At 37.3% G+C, this 18700-nt stretch overlaps 2 protein-coding genes across 2 annotated transcripts; both read left to right on the top strand.

The window, feature by feature from the left end:
• Positions 1 to 323: 323 nt before the first annotated feature.
• On the top strand, positions 324 to 1252 carry LOC145978134 (kallikrein-7-like). The gene has a single exon (XM_083110575.1). It carries the CDS (start codon positions 363 to 365, stop codon positions 1245 to 1247), a length of 885 nt encoding a protein of 294 aa, XP_082966701.1. The 5' UTR covers positions 324 to 362; the 3' UTR covers positions 1248 to 1252.
• Positions 1253 to 8310: 7058 nt separating this feature from the next.
• On the top strand, positions 8311 to 9474 carry LOC145991059 (mast cell protease 1A-like). Its single transcript, XM_083126775.1, has one exon. The coding sequence runs from the start codon at positions 8400 to 8402 to the stop codon at positions 9342 to 9344; it is 945 nt and encodes a 314-aa protein (XP_082982901.1). The 5' UTR covers positions 8311 to 8399; the 3' UTR covers positions 9345 to 9474.
• The last annotated feature ends 9226 nt before the right edge of the window (positions 9475 to 18700 follow it).

Raw genomic sequence — 18700 nt, 5'->3', positions numbered from 1 at the left:
CAATTTGCACGGTAATACTCATGGATCCCACTGTACATATTAATATCGAATATGAAGTTGGCAAATGGATTGGAAACATAATTCCATAATTCATGGTTACAGCACAGAATTCAAATCGACTTAAATGTAGCCATCAACATGACAATGACGAAACGATTTCTTGTAACATCTAAGCATTTATAGACCTTAGAAAAAGTTAATTTTGATTTAACTAGTACGTGTAGGTCTAGGTTTTTGTGATGCTGCTTGTTTCAAGAAGAGGTGTACAGTGTACTTCTATCAATTTATTTAACACGAGTGAGTGTAATAAGACAATGATACCTTTAAAATATTTCCTGATATCAATTTTGGAATTGTTTTTAATGCATACAACTCCATCGATTTGCAAACTTAGGATTGCGAAAGGAAAACCGGCGAATTTTGAAGACTACAAATACCTCTCGCACGTTTTCGTGTTGCCCCAGATAAAAGGAGGAAATAGTTTCTTCTGTGGAGGTTCAGTCATTAACGAGTGTTGGGTACTTACTGCAGCACATTGCGTTGCTAATAATTCAGTCTACGAAACGTTCAATAGTAGCCTTTTCAGGATAGTAGCCGGAAACAAACGTCTAAAACCAGAGAAAGGTGAGACATATCAAATAAGAGGTGTGACCCAAGTTTATCCACATCCAGAATACTTGCATGGGAATGGAGTTATTAATGACATAGCCCTTATCAAACTTTCGAGCAACTTGGACCTTTCGTTTTTGACACGAGCTCACCTTGCGGGACAGGGGTTTCTTGAACACTTTGATAATAACAAAACATGCACCGTACTAGGTTGGGGTTATCAAGAACATAGGGACGCTCCCGCAGATGTCCTCATGGAAGCCAAGCAATTAATTTTATCTCCATCTCGCTGCATTTCAAAATACGGAATATGGTATAAGGAAACTCAACTATGTGCGGCTTCCTCTGATGGTGCAGGTGCCTGTGCGGGCGATTCTGGAGGACCCTTAGTGTGTGATGGTGCGGTGGTTGGTGTCGTTTCTTTCGGTGGTCACGAATGTGGTTCTCCTGAATACCCAAACGCATACACAAAGATTGAGCCATATGAGGAATGGATACTTTGGGTCACCAAAACATATTCCAGCTCTTGTGGCGATGTTCTGTTTGAATCACGCTCACTATCAACGCCAAAATATGAAAATGGATATTCAATAAACGCATGTCTTGTACTTCTTTATCTAGTAATATATGTGTTATAGGTGTACATTTGCTTCTACTTGTTATTTATTTTTATTATCCAGGTCAGCATTCGATGTAAGTGTTCTGCCTAATAGTCATTATTCTTAAGACATTTACAACGATTCCACTGGTTGCTTTAATTTTTAACCATCTCAAAGTACAGGGTATATCAAAAAGAATCATCCGATTTCAAAAGGCTATATTTAGGAAACCAATGAACATAGAACCTTGCTGTAAATTGTAAAATACATGTTGGAATATAAAGTTTTATTTTCATAATATTTACAATTGCTCTATATGTCTACCTCTGGATGCACAGCATACAACCACACAATGGTGAAATTCATCCCATACTTGAGGGGGCATGTCTGGTGTTACTGCAGTCACTGCTGTTGTTATGCAGTTTCACAGTTCATCCACAGTTCTTAAAGGGAAGGGGGAGACATATACGGGGTCTTTCTTGAATCCCCCACAAGAAAAAATCACAGACAGTGAGATCTGGCGACCTCGGTGGCCAATGGTGTGAAGCCAAATCGGTAGGCTCCCTACGGCCTATCCATCGTTGAGGAAGCTAGCTCATTGTTAAGAAATGAATGAACATCCAGGTGGCAGTGGTGGTGCTCCATCCTGTTGGAATATGAAAGGGAACCTACCAATTTGGTTGCATGCTGTGCATCCAGAGGTAGACATATAGAGCAATTGTAAACATTATGTAAATAAAACTTTATATTCCAACATGTATTTTACAATTTACAACAAGGTTCTATGTTCATTGGTTTCCTAAATATAGCCTTTTGAAATCGGATGATTCTTTTTGATACACCCTGTACTGTGTAAAAACTTAAGCCTACGTGACATTATTAGGGTTAGAATTAAAAAGTTGGATTAGAATTAGAAAAAAATCAGTTGTTTGAGCTAAATAGCTCCTTGATAAAGCTGTTTATTTAAATATTGATATTATTTTACATTCCTTAAACGAAGACCTGTTTGTTTAAATACTAATACTGATATTATTTTCCCATTCCTTAAACATAAAAACATAGTTATAACGAGCTAAATAGTTTTTTGGTGAAGCTGTTTATATAAACACTGATACATATTTTTTAATTCTTTAAACGATAGATTTATTTTAGGAAAAATCTTTCATAATAATGATAACTGTAATTGTACAAATTAATGTTCTTTATAAGTAATTCTAGATGATACCCTGTAAATAGTAAGCGAAAACATTTTGTATTTACATACTTCTGAACTGGGCGCGATGCAAGTGCAGGGATGTCCACAGGGGGAGATTAAGGCGCGAACAGCATCATCGAAATTATTTTGAGGGTGATTTTCTACTTAAAATTGTATAAAATCCAAAATTAAAGTATTTTTCTAAAATGTATGTAAAAACTTTTACACCTTAGAAGCACCAAATTAAATCCATTAGATGAAGAAAATGAAGTATTTAGGGGAGAGGTGCTCACAAACGGGTCAATTAAACATTGCTTCTTTATAAATAGCTATTTGTCGACTGCCAAGGGAATTGTAGTGAGTAGTATGCATTATTAGGAAGGGCAATATCCAACTAGTACATATTATGTCTTAAATTGGCACTTGAATTCTTCTGGGGGATCGAGAATTAAACGTTGGGGGAACATTATCGAACTAATCAGTGTTAAGTCTTAGATTTAGACGGAAATTTTAGTTAGGGGGGATTAAGTATTACATTAGTAGAAATGGGGTATGCAACTCTTGTATTACTATTACGTCTTAGGCTGTTGCAGAAATTCTTGTGTGGAGACTGAGAATTAATTTTTTTGGAGGAAGCCATAACCACTCTTCAATATCAACAGTAAGCCTAATATTGGCATTAACATTTTGGTGGGAGAATTGAGTATTAAATTTGAGAGGAGGAAATATGAAGCTCTTGATAAAGTGTTAAATATTAGATTGTCAAGGGATTTCAGTAGTTTGGGCTGGATCAAAAATTATATTTTGGAGACTACATTTATGGTATGCACACGCTTTCGGAGACGAACGTGTGAAAAGAGAAGCTGGAAAACAGTAAATATCGTGGGATCTTATTGACACCTTGTTAAATTAACCTTGTTGCAAGTCTGCAAATAAATTTGTTTTTTTTTATATTTATTGAGAAAATTTCAGATAAGCATCAATACTTGAAGGGAGGTCATTATATTGAGTGGAATGTCTGCGGAGGAGCGATGTTTTTTTTAATATCAAGTATATGCTTTCTGTGTATAACATTTGCATTACGTGTTGTGTGTATAGGCAGTCGAATATGGAGGAGCGTTGCAGCGGATTTTTCGATTGACAATTTAGTATACATAAATCAAATAATTAAGGAAACAGCTCTTATAGGGAGTCTGTAAGTTTAGAGAGGACATGAGATGCGGTGTTGAAAAATTGCGCAATGAGGGAACCCAGTAACGAACTATAGCCAGGAAAAAGTGAAGGACAGAATCGATTCTAGAGAGCTGAGCGAAACATGCCATGGACCAGACTGGAGATCAGTATTCTACAGGGTGTTCGTTTTTGGTTTTGGGCCGAGAGCGCACGTGAACAACTTTGAACAACTATTAAAACACAGGTTAGTACTCGTTACGCAATATAAATATAATTGTCTACTCTACATGCTAAAATATGTGCGTAATTAAACGAGACTTTGCGGGACGAAAATGTCGGCATCTGCGCCATGTCACGCGCTATCTCGGCCCAGAGCCAAAACTAACGCACTGTATTATTGGCGAAATGAATGACTTGAAGTGTAAGAATTTAAAGCAGGTGATTCATTTTCATGATATTAGCAATGTTATTGTATTGTTGATTACCTGTATGCTGTAATAGTTGTACTAAGTATAGGTGCGCTTCACCTGCTTCACCGACGGTTGCATTCTGGCTTCGAGCAGCCATGGTGGAAAGCCAGTTCTTGTAAATATACGGAATTCAAGTGGGCGAGCGGAAGATTTGAACCTTGTTTACAATGGTACATTGTACAGTATTCGGTTGCTCAAACACAAGTTCACGTTATTTTATGATATTTATGTCATTAATGAGCAAGCATTCTGCTATTTAGAAACTTTGAACAATTAAAAAATATATGGACCTTTAACATGCTGTTGTATTCAAATAAAAATATTTTTTTTACGTATTCATCTAAACTACTTTGGCGGATAACGCGTTCAGGTTCTTAGGGGAAGGAGAAGATTAAGTATAGTGTTAAGTAAAGCTTAAAAAGTTGCTTTCAGTAGACGCTGTCGTAATTAAATACTTTTTTTGAGATTATGACAGGTTTTGGAGAGGATGGAAACCCCTGGCAAGTGGATTCAAGTTCTGTACTATTTCTGCAAAACCACATGGTACTTGGCTCATCTCCAAGCACGAGAGAAACAAAATATAAAATTACCTCACTGCACTGCACTTCATTGCACGTATGATTAAATGCTGGTTTCTATGTGCTTTTAAGACGGCATATTTTGTGTCTGCAAGAGAACGAGATTATTGTATTGTATCTGTGCGTACATTAACTGGCTACGAATCTATGACAAAACGTTCAGCGCGAGTCTGCAGAATAGGCGTTCCAAGGAAGGTTTGATAGGGGATTCTATATTTATCAACAACTTCTAAAAAAGGAAACTTCGAATACGTGAAGAAAACGTAAAACTACAGTACTGAATAACAAACATCGAGTCTTATCGTACATCTAACGATACAGAATTTATGGACACGCTAGTGAATTTATAGTAGCTACATTCATATATATTTTTTATATTAACATCATTTTACAGAAATATAACCACCGCTTGACACTAACAACCTTTGAACTTTTGCGACTAGAATGATAGGTTCTTTATATTTGAAGCAACAACGGCAAAAGACGAAGCATCTACACTTTATTTATTTTCAGCATAATGTCTTATTACATCTATTGCCTATTAGATTCAATTCTACAGTGCGGTATTTGCAAATTTTCCAGTGAGGTGGAAATTACAGTAACTACTCTAGAAGCGTCGGGATATTACATGAATGATGTGTATTTGTGTGCGTCTGTGTGTCCTCATCAAGAACCAAAAGTTAGAAACCAGAGAGAGAATTTCCCCCTCTAACCCACTTCAAATACCATCCTGATTGTGACGTCAACGTGGCACAAATCAACGTCTTTATCAGCAGGTCTGATTAAACCTTGGTTAATAAATCTTGAACATGATCTAATATAATTTAATCTAGTGAATGTTTTTTTTTTCATGGCAAAAATATTGCAAAGAAATAAACCCTAACACAAAATTAGACGTTATATGGCGCAAGTTCAGATCACTTAGAAAAGCACATGTAAGTCGGACTTTACCTTTGTCCACTGAATGGAAAACTGATTTTATTAATAAAGTAATTCCTACACCCTTTACATCAGCCTGCGAACCTCCTAATATATTCTACACGTTCTCATCTACATCAAAATACTCAAAGGGGTTCACTTCATCTATCACTGTAAACGAAATTCATGAAATTCTTCAAGGGTCTAAAGATTCTGCTCCTGGCATTGATGGAATTACGTATTCTATGGTACGAAATCTTCCACAGAATGCACTAAGCATGTTATGTAAAATTTTCAATCAAATATTCCTATCGGGTAAAATTCCGTTGCATGGACCTCTCAAATTATTTTGCCAATTCTAAAACCAGAAAAAAAACCTTCGTTGGGTCAGTCATATCGCCCAATAGCTCTTAGTTCCGTATTGGCAAAAAATTTCGAAAAGGTTTTATTAAAAAGATTAGAGTGGTTTATGGAAGGTCAAAAGGTATTTTCTCCCAGACAAATGGGATTTCGTAAAGGTTATGGAACCCAGGATGCATTAGTAACATTATCTTCTCATATTTATAGCGTTATTAACAAAAACCAATCAGTACTTTCAGCCTTTATTGATATTCAAAGTGCATATGACAACGTAGATATTACTGTTCTATTGAGACAACTACAATTACTAAAAGTGCCACATTGTATACTCATATTGACATGGAAATTGTTATCTAAAAGACAACTTTATTTTCATTTTGGTTCAGAAATGGTAGGTCCAATATATATTGGACAAGGACTACCACAGGGAAGCCCTCTTAGCCCATTATTATTTAATGTTTATTTATCAGATATTAAAACAATAATATATTCCCCATTTCAGTTTCTACAATATGCTGATGATGTATGTGTATATTTAGATTCAAACAATCACTTGAAAGATTTTTCAATGTTTGAAGATAAATTAATAGAATTTAACCAATGGTTAAAGCAGAAAATATTATCAATATCTTTAGAAAAGTCCAAAATAGTAGTATTTAAACATAAGGGTCTTAAAAATATTTTCAACATTATTCCTAGGAGATTACAAATTCCAATTGTTTCACAAGTAAAATATCTAGGTGTATACTTTGATGCATCATTATCATGGCAGTATCAAATAAATACAGTATGATGAAAAATAGATCCGATAAAATATTTCATTTATTTAAAGCTATGGCGAATACCAAATGGGGAGCACATCCTACCAGCATGCTTATGTTTTATAAAAATTATTATCGAGCAGTATTAGATTATGGATTAATGGTCTTGTGTAATCTTCCAGTAACAAAACTTTCTCCACTAGAAGTCCAGCAACGAAAAATCCTAAAAAGATGTTTGGGATTAATGAACAGTACTCCTAATGTAGTGGTATATATGGAGTCAGTAGAATGTTCGGTTTCTGTGAGGATAAAGTTAATTGCAATAAAAAAGTTATTTAAAATACAACATTCACCATGGCATCCATTCAATGATGTTTTATTAAATCTTTTAGAGCTGCATGATTCAGGAATAACCAATGATAAATCAGCTATGCTTTTGGTACAACTATTTAGTAAATATCACCATGAATGTAGTCAAGTACTCATAGCAAGAACATTGCCAGTATACTCGTTAGAATTTCCCACACAACCAATTCAAAATATATATTTCCCGAAATATAATCATTCAGCTGAGTTTAGAGAATCTTGGGAAGAATTTTATCATATATATACAGATGGGTCTAAAACTGAAAGTGGAGTAGGAGCAGCTCTTTATTGTACTGAAAGAAATATATCAAAAATGTTTAGGTTACCAGTGGAGGCATCCATATTTACAGCAGAAATATATGCGGTATATCAAGCTTTGATTTATATTGGTACAGTTCCTGAACAGAAATTTCTAATACTGGTTGATTCGCAAAGTGTTTTACAAGCAATACAATCTAATTATAAAAATTTATTTAAAATGTCACCATATGTCATCAATTGTATTCGTGCAACTAATAGCTTAATTAGCAATGGAAAGGTAGTTCATTATGTGTGGGTAAAATCACACATTAATATTTACGGAAATGAACAAGCAGACAGATATGCAAAACAAGCTGCTCAGATGAATGAAACAATCCAGTTACCATTGCATTACACAGATCTTCTGCCGAGGGTTAAGAAGAAAATTTTTGAAGAATGGAACTTATGGTGTAATAATGCATTAGAAAGCGTTGGTGAAAGTTATCGTCCTTATGTTGATTACACTAGGAAAAAACCTTGGTTTTATAAATGTAAAGGTTCAAGAAATGCAATTGTTTTAATAAATAGACTAAGAAGTGGTCACGCGAGAACATATCATCATTTATTTAAAATACACATTTTAAAATCTCCGAATTGTGACTGTGGTGATTTAAGGGGTGATGCTCATCATATTATTTTGGAATGTCCAATTCACTCAGAGAGAAGAAAGACTTTATACAAAACATTGTCAAAAATTAATGTTCCTTTCCCTATTAATATGACTTCAATGTTGTATGCTCCAGATATTAGAATTGTATATGTTATACTTGCTTTTTTGACAAAAGCTGATATAAAATTATAATATACTTCTGTTACTGACTGAGTTAATGTAGTTACATAAAATTGTATTTAAGAGCGTTTATGAACTTTGTGTGTAAAATTTATATTAAAAATGTATCTTACGTACTTATAATGTATGCTGGGCATAAACAGCCATCTGTAAAGCTGTAAGTCCAATAAATCGTTGTTGAGTTGAGCTAGTGAATGTTTGTTCTTTATAGATTTTGAAACCATGTTAACCTTTGATATTTTTATACTTCTGATCACTGTAAACATATTGTAGAGATGTCATGTATCTAATATTATCTGTGTACATCCTGTTAGTATTGAACACTTGTGATGCTCTTCTGAACAAAATGTATAATGACTTCAGGAAAATTGTCGGAAACGATACAGACTTTGGTAAATATAAGTTTCTTGTGCACGTATGGCAAGGAAAAACAACTCATTGTGCTGGGTCAATTCTGAACGATTTATTTGTTATTACAGCAGCACAATGTGTCACATCGCAGGTTACAGCTCCTCCTATGCATGTTCCCTATGAGAGTCTGGAAGTGATTGCAGGCCAAAGTGTCTACTCAAGTGAAGCATCGGGTGATGATATTCAAGTAAGAGGAGTAGTAAATGTGTATTTTCCGAAATCTTATGAAAACAAATACCAACATAATGACGTAGCACTTTTACAAGTGAATAAAGCATTTGATGTAGACAAGTTGATGATAGCAAAGTTATCGTGCAACAGATTTTTGAACGTTTACGACTACAGGATACCGTGCAAGGTTATTGGTTGGGGTTTGGCTCCTTATAATCTATCACAGGAACTTCAAGAAGTCGAGATGCCTCTTGTTCCTGACTGGAATTGTCAAATTAGATATAAGCATAGGTTTGTTCAAGACGCATCGAAGTGTGCTGGATACCCGCAGGGAGTTAAACTCTCGTGCGTGAGTGACCTTGGAGGTCCCCTCTTGTGTGAAGGTGTGGTGACTGGATCGTACTCTTTGATCAAGACGTGTGGCAGGTTGAATTCGCCGTCCTTGTTTACCGTTGTCGGCTATCAATTTAGCTGGTTGAACGAGGAGCTTAATAACACTTTACGATGCTACAATCCAAAGACTAGAGGTCCACCAACATCAATCCCCAACTCTTCGTTTCATCCTGTTCTTCAAAATACATACGTGATAGTTGCATCAGCTTTTATCATCACATGTGACGTGTTATTCTTTAAAGATTCTTAAATGCGTTTTCTCATGTAGTGCTTCAGCTATATTGTCTGTAAGGAACGAGAATTGGTGATAACATTTTTACGTTCAAAATATCAGTACGATGTAAGTACATATATGTAATTATATTAATTGTATTTCGTATTATGCACAAAATATAGTTGTTCTTTGATTAGGAAGTTCAAAGTTGTCGTAGGTTTCCTCTTATATCATACGTATATAAGATGAACTTAAACCTTCCCAAACTTCATTGCAGTCTAAGAAAGACTACGAATGGTTTCACGAAGTTTAAGATGGATGACAATAATCTAAATTAACCCAAACATTCTTCATTGAACCGGTTTAGCATTGTTCCCTGCTTGTTCTCAATGAAGAACTCATGTTGAATTCAAACTGTATTCAGTGCTTAATATATGGATGAATTAATTAATCTCTATCTTCAGTTACGACACAAACAAATAGTTTGACTATCAACATGCAATGACAACTTTTCCCAAAATATGTTTAGGTTTTCCATTGACTTGACTTCTGGAGGAAAGTTTGCAACTACGAAGTTATACGATAAAATATCCCAGGGATTCTTTCAGGATTTTAGTAGATATAATGTGCTAGTTTCGTTTCTTGCGTGTTTGCTTACTTCCCTTAATAGTAGGTTTTCTAATGTAATGCGTATCAATTTACTTACTAAGAGCACGCGGCTAGGATAATTTTTGCCTTAAATTAGGAGCTCACGATCTGGTATTGAGTATAAGTATGACAGGAGATTAACCATTTAAATATTCAGTCTGTCGTAGTTCTTGCAAACTTTCTTTCACGACAGTGAATATGTTTCGAAATAATGACACATTTTGCCAAATGTTATGGATCATGCCCGTCCCGTGTGTGGATGTGATGTGGAAGGTTTGCAGAAGAATGTGACGTTGAGTTGCTATTACCAGACCGGAAGGCACAGAACATTCAGGTAACCTACTTAATCACCAATGTTTGAATTGTTTGAAGCAAGCCTACAAACTAGAATTCCCAGACTTGATTATCTACATTGCCGCGATCTTTCCACAACACATCACACAATGAGATCCACAAATTTGATTTGATTGATTTGCTTTATTTTACTTCGCTTTCTTTCCACTTTTGGCTAATTTGCGAAGATGGGAATGAGTGGTGATATGATGAAATTGATGAATGGACACTCACAAACATCCATGCTCAGGCCGGGATTCGAACCCGGAACCCCTGGCATCGTAGCGCGATGTGCTAACCACTCCGCCACGGGGGGCAGCACGAGATCCACAAGAGTCACCAATGCAACCATGGGCTTAACTTGGGCCCTCACATTTTGGGTAAGGGGCGGAATCGATCCTGGGGATTAACTTTGTAGGGAGTTAAGTTTTCCATCCCATAAAAATAGTGTCCAGGATTAGTTCCTAAATAAGTGTTACATTTGCGAAATTACAAATATTTATCTTGATTACTTTGCTCCTCAGATCCAAGGAGGTTAACAAAACTACGCTTAACTTGTAAAATCCAATAAACCTGAAAAATGGGGAGGAGGCGAATCTATGCATAAAGTGTACTTGAAACAACAAATCAAACAAAGGTGTGTGTGTGTGTGTGTAACCCACCTGCCATCCCGTATTGTTTTCTGGTGTCGCTAATGCACGATACTTATAGTGCTATTGAAATTAGGACACCAAATGGATCGTGGGTGTAAGCAATTTCTGTACAGTGGTGGAAAAAAAGTTCTCCCCCTAAGACTTTAATGGCAGTAAATAATGCAGGAGGGTAGGCAACACACATTGCACCTATGGGTGATCGGGTGATTCTGTCTGTCTCAAGAGCAACTTGTCTTTCATGCAATTGCCAACAGACACAGGAAATGTAGGAAAGTCACGTGACTTGTCAGGTGGAATGATGTTCGTCAGAATATCGCCCGTTCTCAAGCCAAGTCACAGAACCGACAATAGCTACACTTCATATGTCCGAAAATGATTCGCCTAAAAACATTGAACGAAACACTAAAATAATTCTTGCCTTAATTACAAAGACTAGTATACTGTATGTGCCGCTGTAGCTCGGTCGTTAGGGTGTTTGATTACCATGCGAGAGATCTGAGTTCGATCCCCGACTGGGGATAATTGGAATTTTGTCCACCTTGGTGCAAAGCACAAGGTAGGACTTTGCTTTTTCATTGACTATACAGCCCGATTTTGTCGGAATAGAACTTTCTAATCTCTACGTGGACTTTCTTCCAAGTTCCGTAGGGATGTGAATAGGCTCCAGTTTTTCTTGACACAATTCATCCATGTTATATTTCATTATAAAAACCACGGCCGATATTCTGTGCGTGTGTGTGTGTGGGGGGGGGGTTATAATTCAACATCTGAGGTGATCCTTTTCACACTACTCCATTGTCCGACCCTTCGTATCCAAAATAACTCTCAATTCCACACACTGAAAATGTAGCACTTCCTACATCTTAGAATGCAGATATCTAGTAGCAAAGTAATGTGTAGCACATAGTGGTTCGGATCCCACTATAACTGTACTTGCTTTCCCGATTAGTGTTACTGTGCATAAAGTGGACTTAAGACACAAAATCAACCAACCAACACAATCCCGTTATTGTCCAGATTATCGAATCCAGAACCTTCGTCGCGAATAACATAAGCAGGAAGACAATATGAAATATCTGAACAGAAACAGAATCTAAAACCTACAACGGATAGATTGGAGTAAGTCGACTATACAGTACGCGTTCTGAAATGAAGAAGAATACGAAAGTTGAAGGACCTCGACACACACACACTTTTCCTCCCCTCAATGGTAAGCTATCCTTCTTGCAGAGAAGCCTTTACGTAGGCCTTCAAGGGCACGACGAGAAAGTGTTCTACATGCAATGACGGGACCAAGACATACGTCTAGTTTGATATGAAAGGTGTGTTCCTCCTTATTTCGTACGTCATTGATAACAGGAAGACGTGGCCTCGTCTGCTAAAACTAGTTTCATAGAGCAGAGGCTTGCTTGCCACCATTTGGTTTAGTGGCCTTTGCTCGTAGTTAGCAAGAGTGAATGACTCACCAGATACCTGTTACCTGTGAGCTTATACAAGAATATATATTTCGTTAGCGTCTGTAAGTATTGTTTCATCTGCAGTTATATCAGTTAACGTTCGAATAGTTTCCTAATGGTTACGTTATTTATAAATTAGTTCTCGAGAGTGAGCTTTCTATCTATTTGCACGGGTAGGGATGGGGTTATACAGCCTGCATGTAGTATTTTTTTTCCTGAAACCAGAAGAAATTCGAAGACGCAAAAAGAGTCGTATAAGAGTAGTTAACGAAAAGATAGAAGAAAATGAAAATGTAAATGTTGAAAAAAATTATTGTATAGATCGAGTGAAAATAATTTTGTCACGGGGCCTCCTCGATGGCGTAATGATAACGTCCTCACCTTGTAATCAAGGGATCCCGAGTTCGATACAGGGTGGAGGCACGTAGTGGTTCGTATCCCATTTTAAACTGAAGGTCCAGTCTGATTAGCTTATCTGTGCACAAAACAAAAACTAAAATAATAATTTGTCACAGTGTAAGAAAATGTCATGTTCAACCACATACGAAACAAAAAAAATGATAATTTATTCCATGTTGGAGTTCACATCTGTAGCATCTAACCAACACAATTATGGATCGCAACATATTTTCCCAGATCCATTTTAATTATACATGTATGATAAAATAACAGAAGTAGAGGAAGGAGAAGGTCAAGCGAAACACGGATGCCTTGTCCAGAATTTCAAATCTCGTTACGTAAGGTTCTGGGTTGAAGTCCCGGGCAGGCATGACTTTCTTGTTCTTGCCCTTTTATCTGCTCTATTTCATCATAAATCGTCGTAATGGTTTACCTACAGGGGAAGAATAATGACTATAATTACCAATACAAAGCCAATAACAAACAGAACAACAACTCAATTAAGGAGATGTCAAGATAGAAACAATACTTGAAAGTGTCTCCTTCTCTCGGTTTCTCGAATTGAAAATTGCTCTCCCGTTCTCGGTCTCGACTAATTAAATATAGAAATGGAAAAAAGTATGTGAAGATACATATATTTAATATATCCCGGTTTTGTAGGAGATTTCGTGAGAGATGAAATAAGTACTCTTCGATCATGTTTATTTTTATTATTTTTGTTACGTAACATCACTCTGCTTCCCAGTCGTGGACGAGTGATCATTACATGAAATTAATGACGAAATACTCAAACACCCGTGACAAGGGCGGTACTCAAACCCGGGAACTTTGCTGACGAGATCGAATGTCGACCACTTAATGAGCTTGCCCACCGAGTTTGCTTAATGTTGCTTGTATCAGGTAATTCGTAATAACTGTCAATATCCCACATTCATTATCATTTGTTTCATAATTTATCTTATCGATGCGATTAACCTGAAGTCGAACAATTAGTTGAAAGGCAAGATTGAATGCCTCTGATGTTACTTCGTGTCGAATAATATGACTTGATATTATGATATGAATATATTAATAATATAAAATGCCTAGTCATTCCATTGATCCCAATTGCGCACACAAATATGGCATAATGTCCACTCCTAACCGACCTCCGTGGCGGAGTGGTTAGCACAGCACGCTACGACAGCACGAGTCTCTGGTTCGAATCTCGGTTTGTCCATTGGTGTTCTTGGTGAGTGTCCCTTAATCAATGTCATCATATCATCACTCATTACTCATCTTCATCGTCGCTATTTGCTAAAAGTGAAAGAATAGCGACACTAAATAACAAACATCTAATCAAATCGAACATCTTCACCGATGTAATTCTATACCGTACCAAATTCCCACTATATTACTGCATCTTGCTTCATTTTACAGCATCTCAATTGTTTTCCGATTCGAAAACAATTGAAACGTTGTTTTGTTCAGATGATTGTGCATTGTTTCGTTGTTTGGATTGTTTAATTAACGTCGCATTAATTAGTTTTAGACCAATCGTGACAGAGGGAATCGAGAACACAAAAAAAGGGGAAAAGACAAGTTAGAGACCACGGCTCTCTTTACAGGTAGTATTCCGTGAATACGACTGAAATGACTGAAGAATAGTATGGATAAAAATTGTCTCGCTTTCTCCTTTTATTTCTGTTCCAGTTCTTTTACTTCTCTTTTCTTCTACCACTCGTGTTAATCGTGTCGGTGAGGAAGAATTATAATCTCTGAAATGGACGACGGGACAAAAAAATCTATGCCTCTCCCACGGTTTGAAACTGTGACCTCAAAATATTGTCTTATTTCTAAAATTTACATGAAATATGTTTTCGCTCGTCTCTTTCTCAAGGCGTTCCATTATCTCTCCGATGGCGTAGTGGTAACGTCTTCGCCATGTAATCAAAGGCTTCCGAATTCAATACCAGATAGAGGAACGTTTGGTTCGGATCCCACTTTAATCTGTAGGTCCAGTCATAAACTAGACTTAAACAATTAACGTGTGGCATGTGGTCTGTGATGACAACCATCGTTTCAGTGAACCTTCTTGGCAATGACTCTAGTATCACTCGAAAGAATATTTCCTTACGAGTAGCTCTTGTTAAGAAACCATTTCCTGAAATTTTCTTCTTGAGGCCACGTAGCACCCAGCTGTTGTTTGTTGTGGCTGGGGAATGAGTCATGTGTGACTCATGCTATCAATGCTCAATCCTCCCCGAGAACACAGATCCAGCAGGCAAACTTAAGCGAATATTTTGTTATTTGGGGTGCATAAAGAACAGGCTTTAAGACGTTACGAAATTCTAGGTCCCGTGGCCCAGGTTGACTGTACACACCTCTATCTAAAACATCTGCAGCAACCGCGCACTGCTACACGGATAAACTCCGATTTTGCTTTTCTTGGTACTACATTACAGCGTCAATATAATTTCGCCTTATTGCATTTTCACCTCCCCCAATACAATTTCGCGTGATTTATGTAACACTAACTTTCTAAGGCGAAACGGGACATCCCATTTTGCCTTATCCTGTTTCGCCTTATACACAAAAAAATTCCCATCAGGGAATATTATCGACATGAAGGGTCATTATTATTAATATATTATTAACCTAACCTAACCGACAGGACAATGGGAGCGAAGGTATGCAACATCACAAGCTCTGCGCTCCCATTATGAATTAACCCTTCAAGTTGATAATATTCCCAGGTGGGATTTTTTTTTTTTTTTTTGTGTAAGGCGAAACAGGATAAGGCGAAATGGGATGTCCCGTATCGCCTTAGAAAGTTCGTGTCACATAAATCATTTGAAATTCTATTGGGAGAGGTGAAAACGCAATAAGGCGAAATGGGATAAGGCGAAACGGGAGGACACGAATTTTACACATGTAATGCATTGACACACAGGCAGAAAGCACACCCACATTTTTGGTCTCGTTTCGTCAAATTTATGTTGTGCCTATCTGTTTCCTTTTATATGTAATTGATGTATCTTGTGAAATATATTCCCATTTAAGTTCTATCTACTCAATTTTGGTAGTGCCTTCTACATGGGCGTCCGCAGGATTTCTTTCCAGGGAGAGGCAAGCAAGGTGGGAGCAAACGAGGCATATTTCCCCCCCCCCCGTAATAGTGTTTCCCCTCCAAAAGCACTTCTTCATATTGAAGTTATCAGGTTCCTGCAACATACTTACAAATAATTAAGAAAATTGCTGTGACAAATGAAATATATGTGTGTAATATGTAAGTTTATGGTAACATCCATTTCTGGGTGAGGGTTGCCTTCCTTGTTTTCCCTTCCCGACGCCCATGGCCTTCTATCGGTTTCAGTTTATAGCGTTTTCCATAAGTGTACACAATCATAGCAGCTCCCTCCTGACACGATGTCAGAAACCTCGATGTGTTACAACATTAGTGATTAAGACCATTCAAATTTAACTCCAAACTAAGGAGCGTCTACAATATAATAAGAGTACTTTCACGAGGAAAATTTAAGCGGACAAGGATGTACAATATTTGCATATGAGATAATATGCAAAACATGTACATATTTCATACAATATTAATCATCCAAACTATTGGTAAATGTGAAACTACCAAACTAAATCATTAGAAAACCATACATATTCATAGAAATCTTCTATATTTATTGATTTGCACTAAGTAAATAAAAACGCTAGGCCTAAGCACGTGACATGACTGTTTCACTCTCTGATATGATGACAGGGCTGATCGATTGTGAGAATCACTGCACTTTCTAGTAAAATTCAATGAGCTCTTGATCCACTCTAAGTAGTAACCAACATATGTGTAAACTGCAGTCATTTCGGGCTGGGCGCACTTTCTACCCAAAGAAACAATACGTATCACCACACCATCGCACAACAAAGGTCCATCAGAGTCGCCAATGAAAGCGTCCTTGCCTTCTTGAAACCCTACACATACAGTTCCAGGCTCGAATATCTTCTTTCCAAACACTTCCTTGCAGAGAAGCATGTCTTCCAGAGGTACATCAACTTCCTGAAGGACCTCAGACTTGGGTCCCCGATATCTAACCGAACCCCAACCAACTACATACCAGTAGGTTTCAAAATTAAAAGAAGGCAAGAATTTTTTGGTGGCCATACGTGCCTGCGAAAAGCCGTGCATAGAAATCTCCTCACTGAGCTTCAGAAGAGCAATGTCATGGTGTTTGCTCGGTGTACTCAGGGGGGTGTCGTGACCTTTCGTGATAGGCAAACGATGGGTTAATATTTCGTTTCGGTTAATTATAATTTCAAATATAATATAGGCCTACACACATCCCTACTTAATGTGCATAATGGTGAAGTATCGGGCTTGAGTGTGTAAAGTGCATACACACCTAAAATCAAATCTACGCTGCACGGTTTTTAAAGAAGAAAAACAGCCTCTCGATATAAACTTGTAAATTTCAACCATGAAGAAAATAATGATTTACTTGATATTTGAGGGCAACTGTAAATTAATTTACGTTCTTTTTTAACCCTGAAAATAATAAACATCCTATTAGCATAAAGTTTCGATCTTAAATAAACGGACGGGTTTCGGTTTCTTACTTGGCTAGAATTATGAATCATGACTTGTCTTCAGTTGGATGCAAGCGCAGATGTGATTCTGGGAACATTCATGTATTTGCACTGCATTATAAAAATTGCTCAAGTCACTGTAGCCTGTATAGTTCCATGGTCCTAAATTTGTATTGAACAAAACACATGGCCAACAAAATAATTTATTAAGATCATTGCTGCCACATGATCACATAATATTGTTGTACTGAGATTTTTTAAACTGCCTAATGAAAACTTTCCCATCTTTCTTAGTTGGTTTGGTTATGCACAGTTCAGGACACGGTCGCTCATGGTTCACAATCACAAGCTCCAACTTTACACCATATGTTCTCGAACTGAATGGTTTTGAAAGAAGGTTCCTAATCAAGTCCTTACCTGCAGCACTGCAGATCGATGGCTCGTCTGGCATGTCAACCATAGTGGAAATTTTCAATGTGGAATCCTACTTTTACACTAGGTACAAAAACATGACACAAAGAACAGAGAAAACAGCACAATATCACAGTAAAAAACAACACGCATCCGCAGCATCCACGCTTCTAAATTAACCTTCCTTTTTTCACCCTACCTCCAGTGTTACATTCCGTCCATATTTCCGAGTAACTGACCACATGACGAATATGTTCAAGTACCGGCTGTGATTTCATTTCTTATAAATAGCATGCAACTGGAGATCACTGGCTAACTTCATAATGTAATTTGTTGATTACTATAGAGTTTCAAACATGAAAATCGTACCGCGTTAGGTGGTGCTACGGATGCATAGAAAATTCTGGAAGTTAGCAACACTTGTGGCCCGTGTGGGCGAATTCTTTCCAACACCCTTGCCAAAGACAGATGCGGTCTTGGTGTTGCTTGCCCTCGGCCTTTTTTCTTCGTGAACGGGGATGGACAGTGACCATGCAAAAACTTCATAAGTCACTCGAAAAGCGGGGAGAAAGGCGAGCAGTCCTCTTCCTCTAACGCGGTCCGTCGTGCCGTATCGCCCAGCGTCGTCAAGGATGTAGCCGGTTTATGTTTCAAGCCAAAATAACAGAAAATAGGGGAAATAAAAATTCTGCAATGTAAGTATCTTATAGTAAATAAATTCCATTCTAATGTGTATAAAGGCATTGAAAAACACGAACTTAGGATATCAAAAGTGTTTTAAAAACAACGCAAGCGGCGCTTGCCCCGCCTTTCCTTACTGCACGCTTCTGGGTGGACTGTACCATGGGTGAAGGTGCACCTTGTCTACGTACCTAACCTGTTGATGAGCACTTTTGAAGGTCATCAGATTGCTCAATCC

This window comes from Lepisma saccharinum, chromosome 1 (genome assembly GCF_977018435.1).
Source record: "Lepisma saccharinum chromosome 1, izLepSacc3.1, whole genome shotgun sequence".
NCBI classification, from domain to species: domain Eukaryota; kingdom Metazoa; phylum Arthropoda; class Insecta; order Zygentoma; family Lepismatidae; genus Lepisma; species Lepisma saccharinum.
The sequence above is the reverse complement of the archived record's forward strand: the minus strand, read 5'-3'. Positions and strand labels throughout refer to the sequence as shown.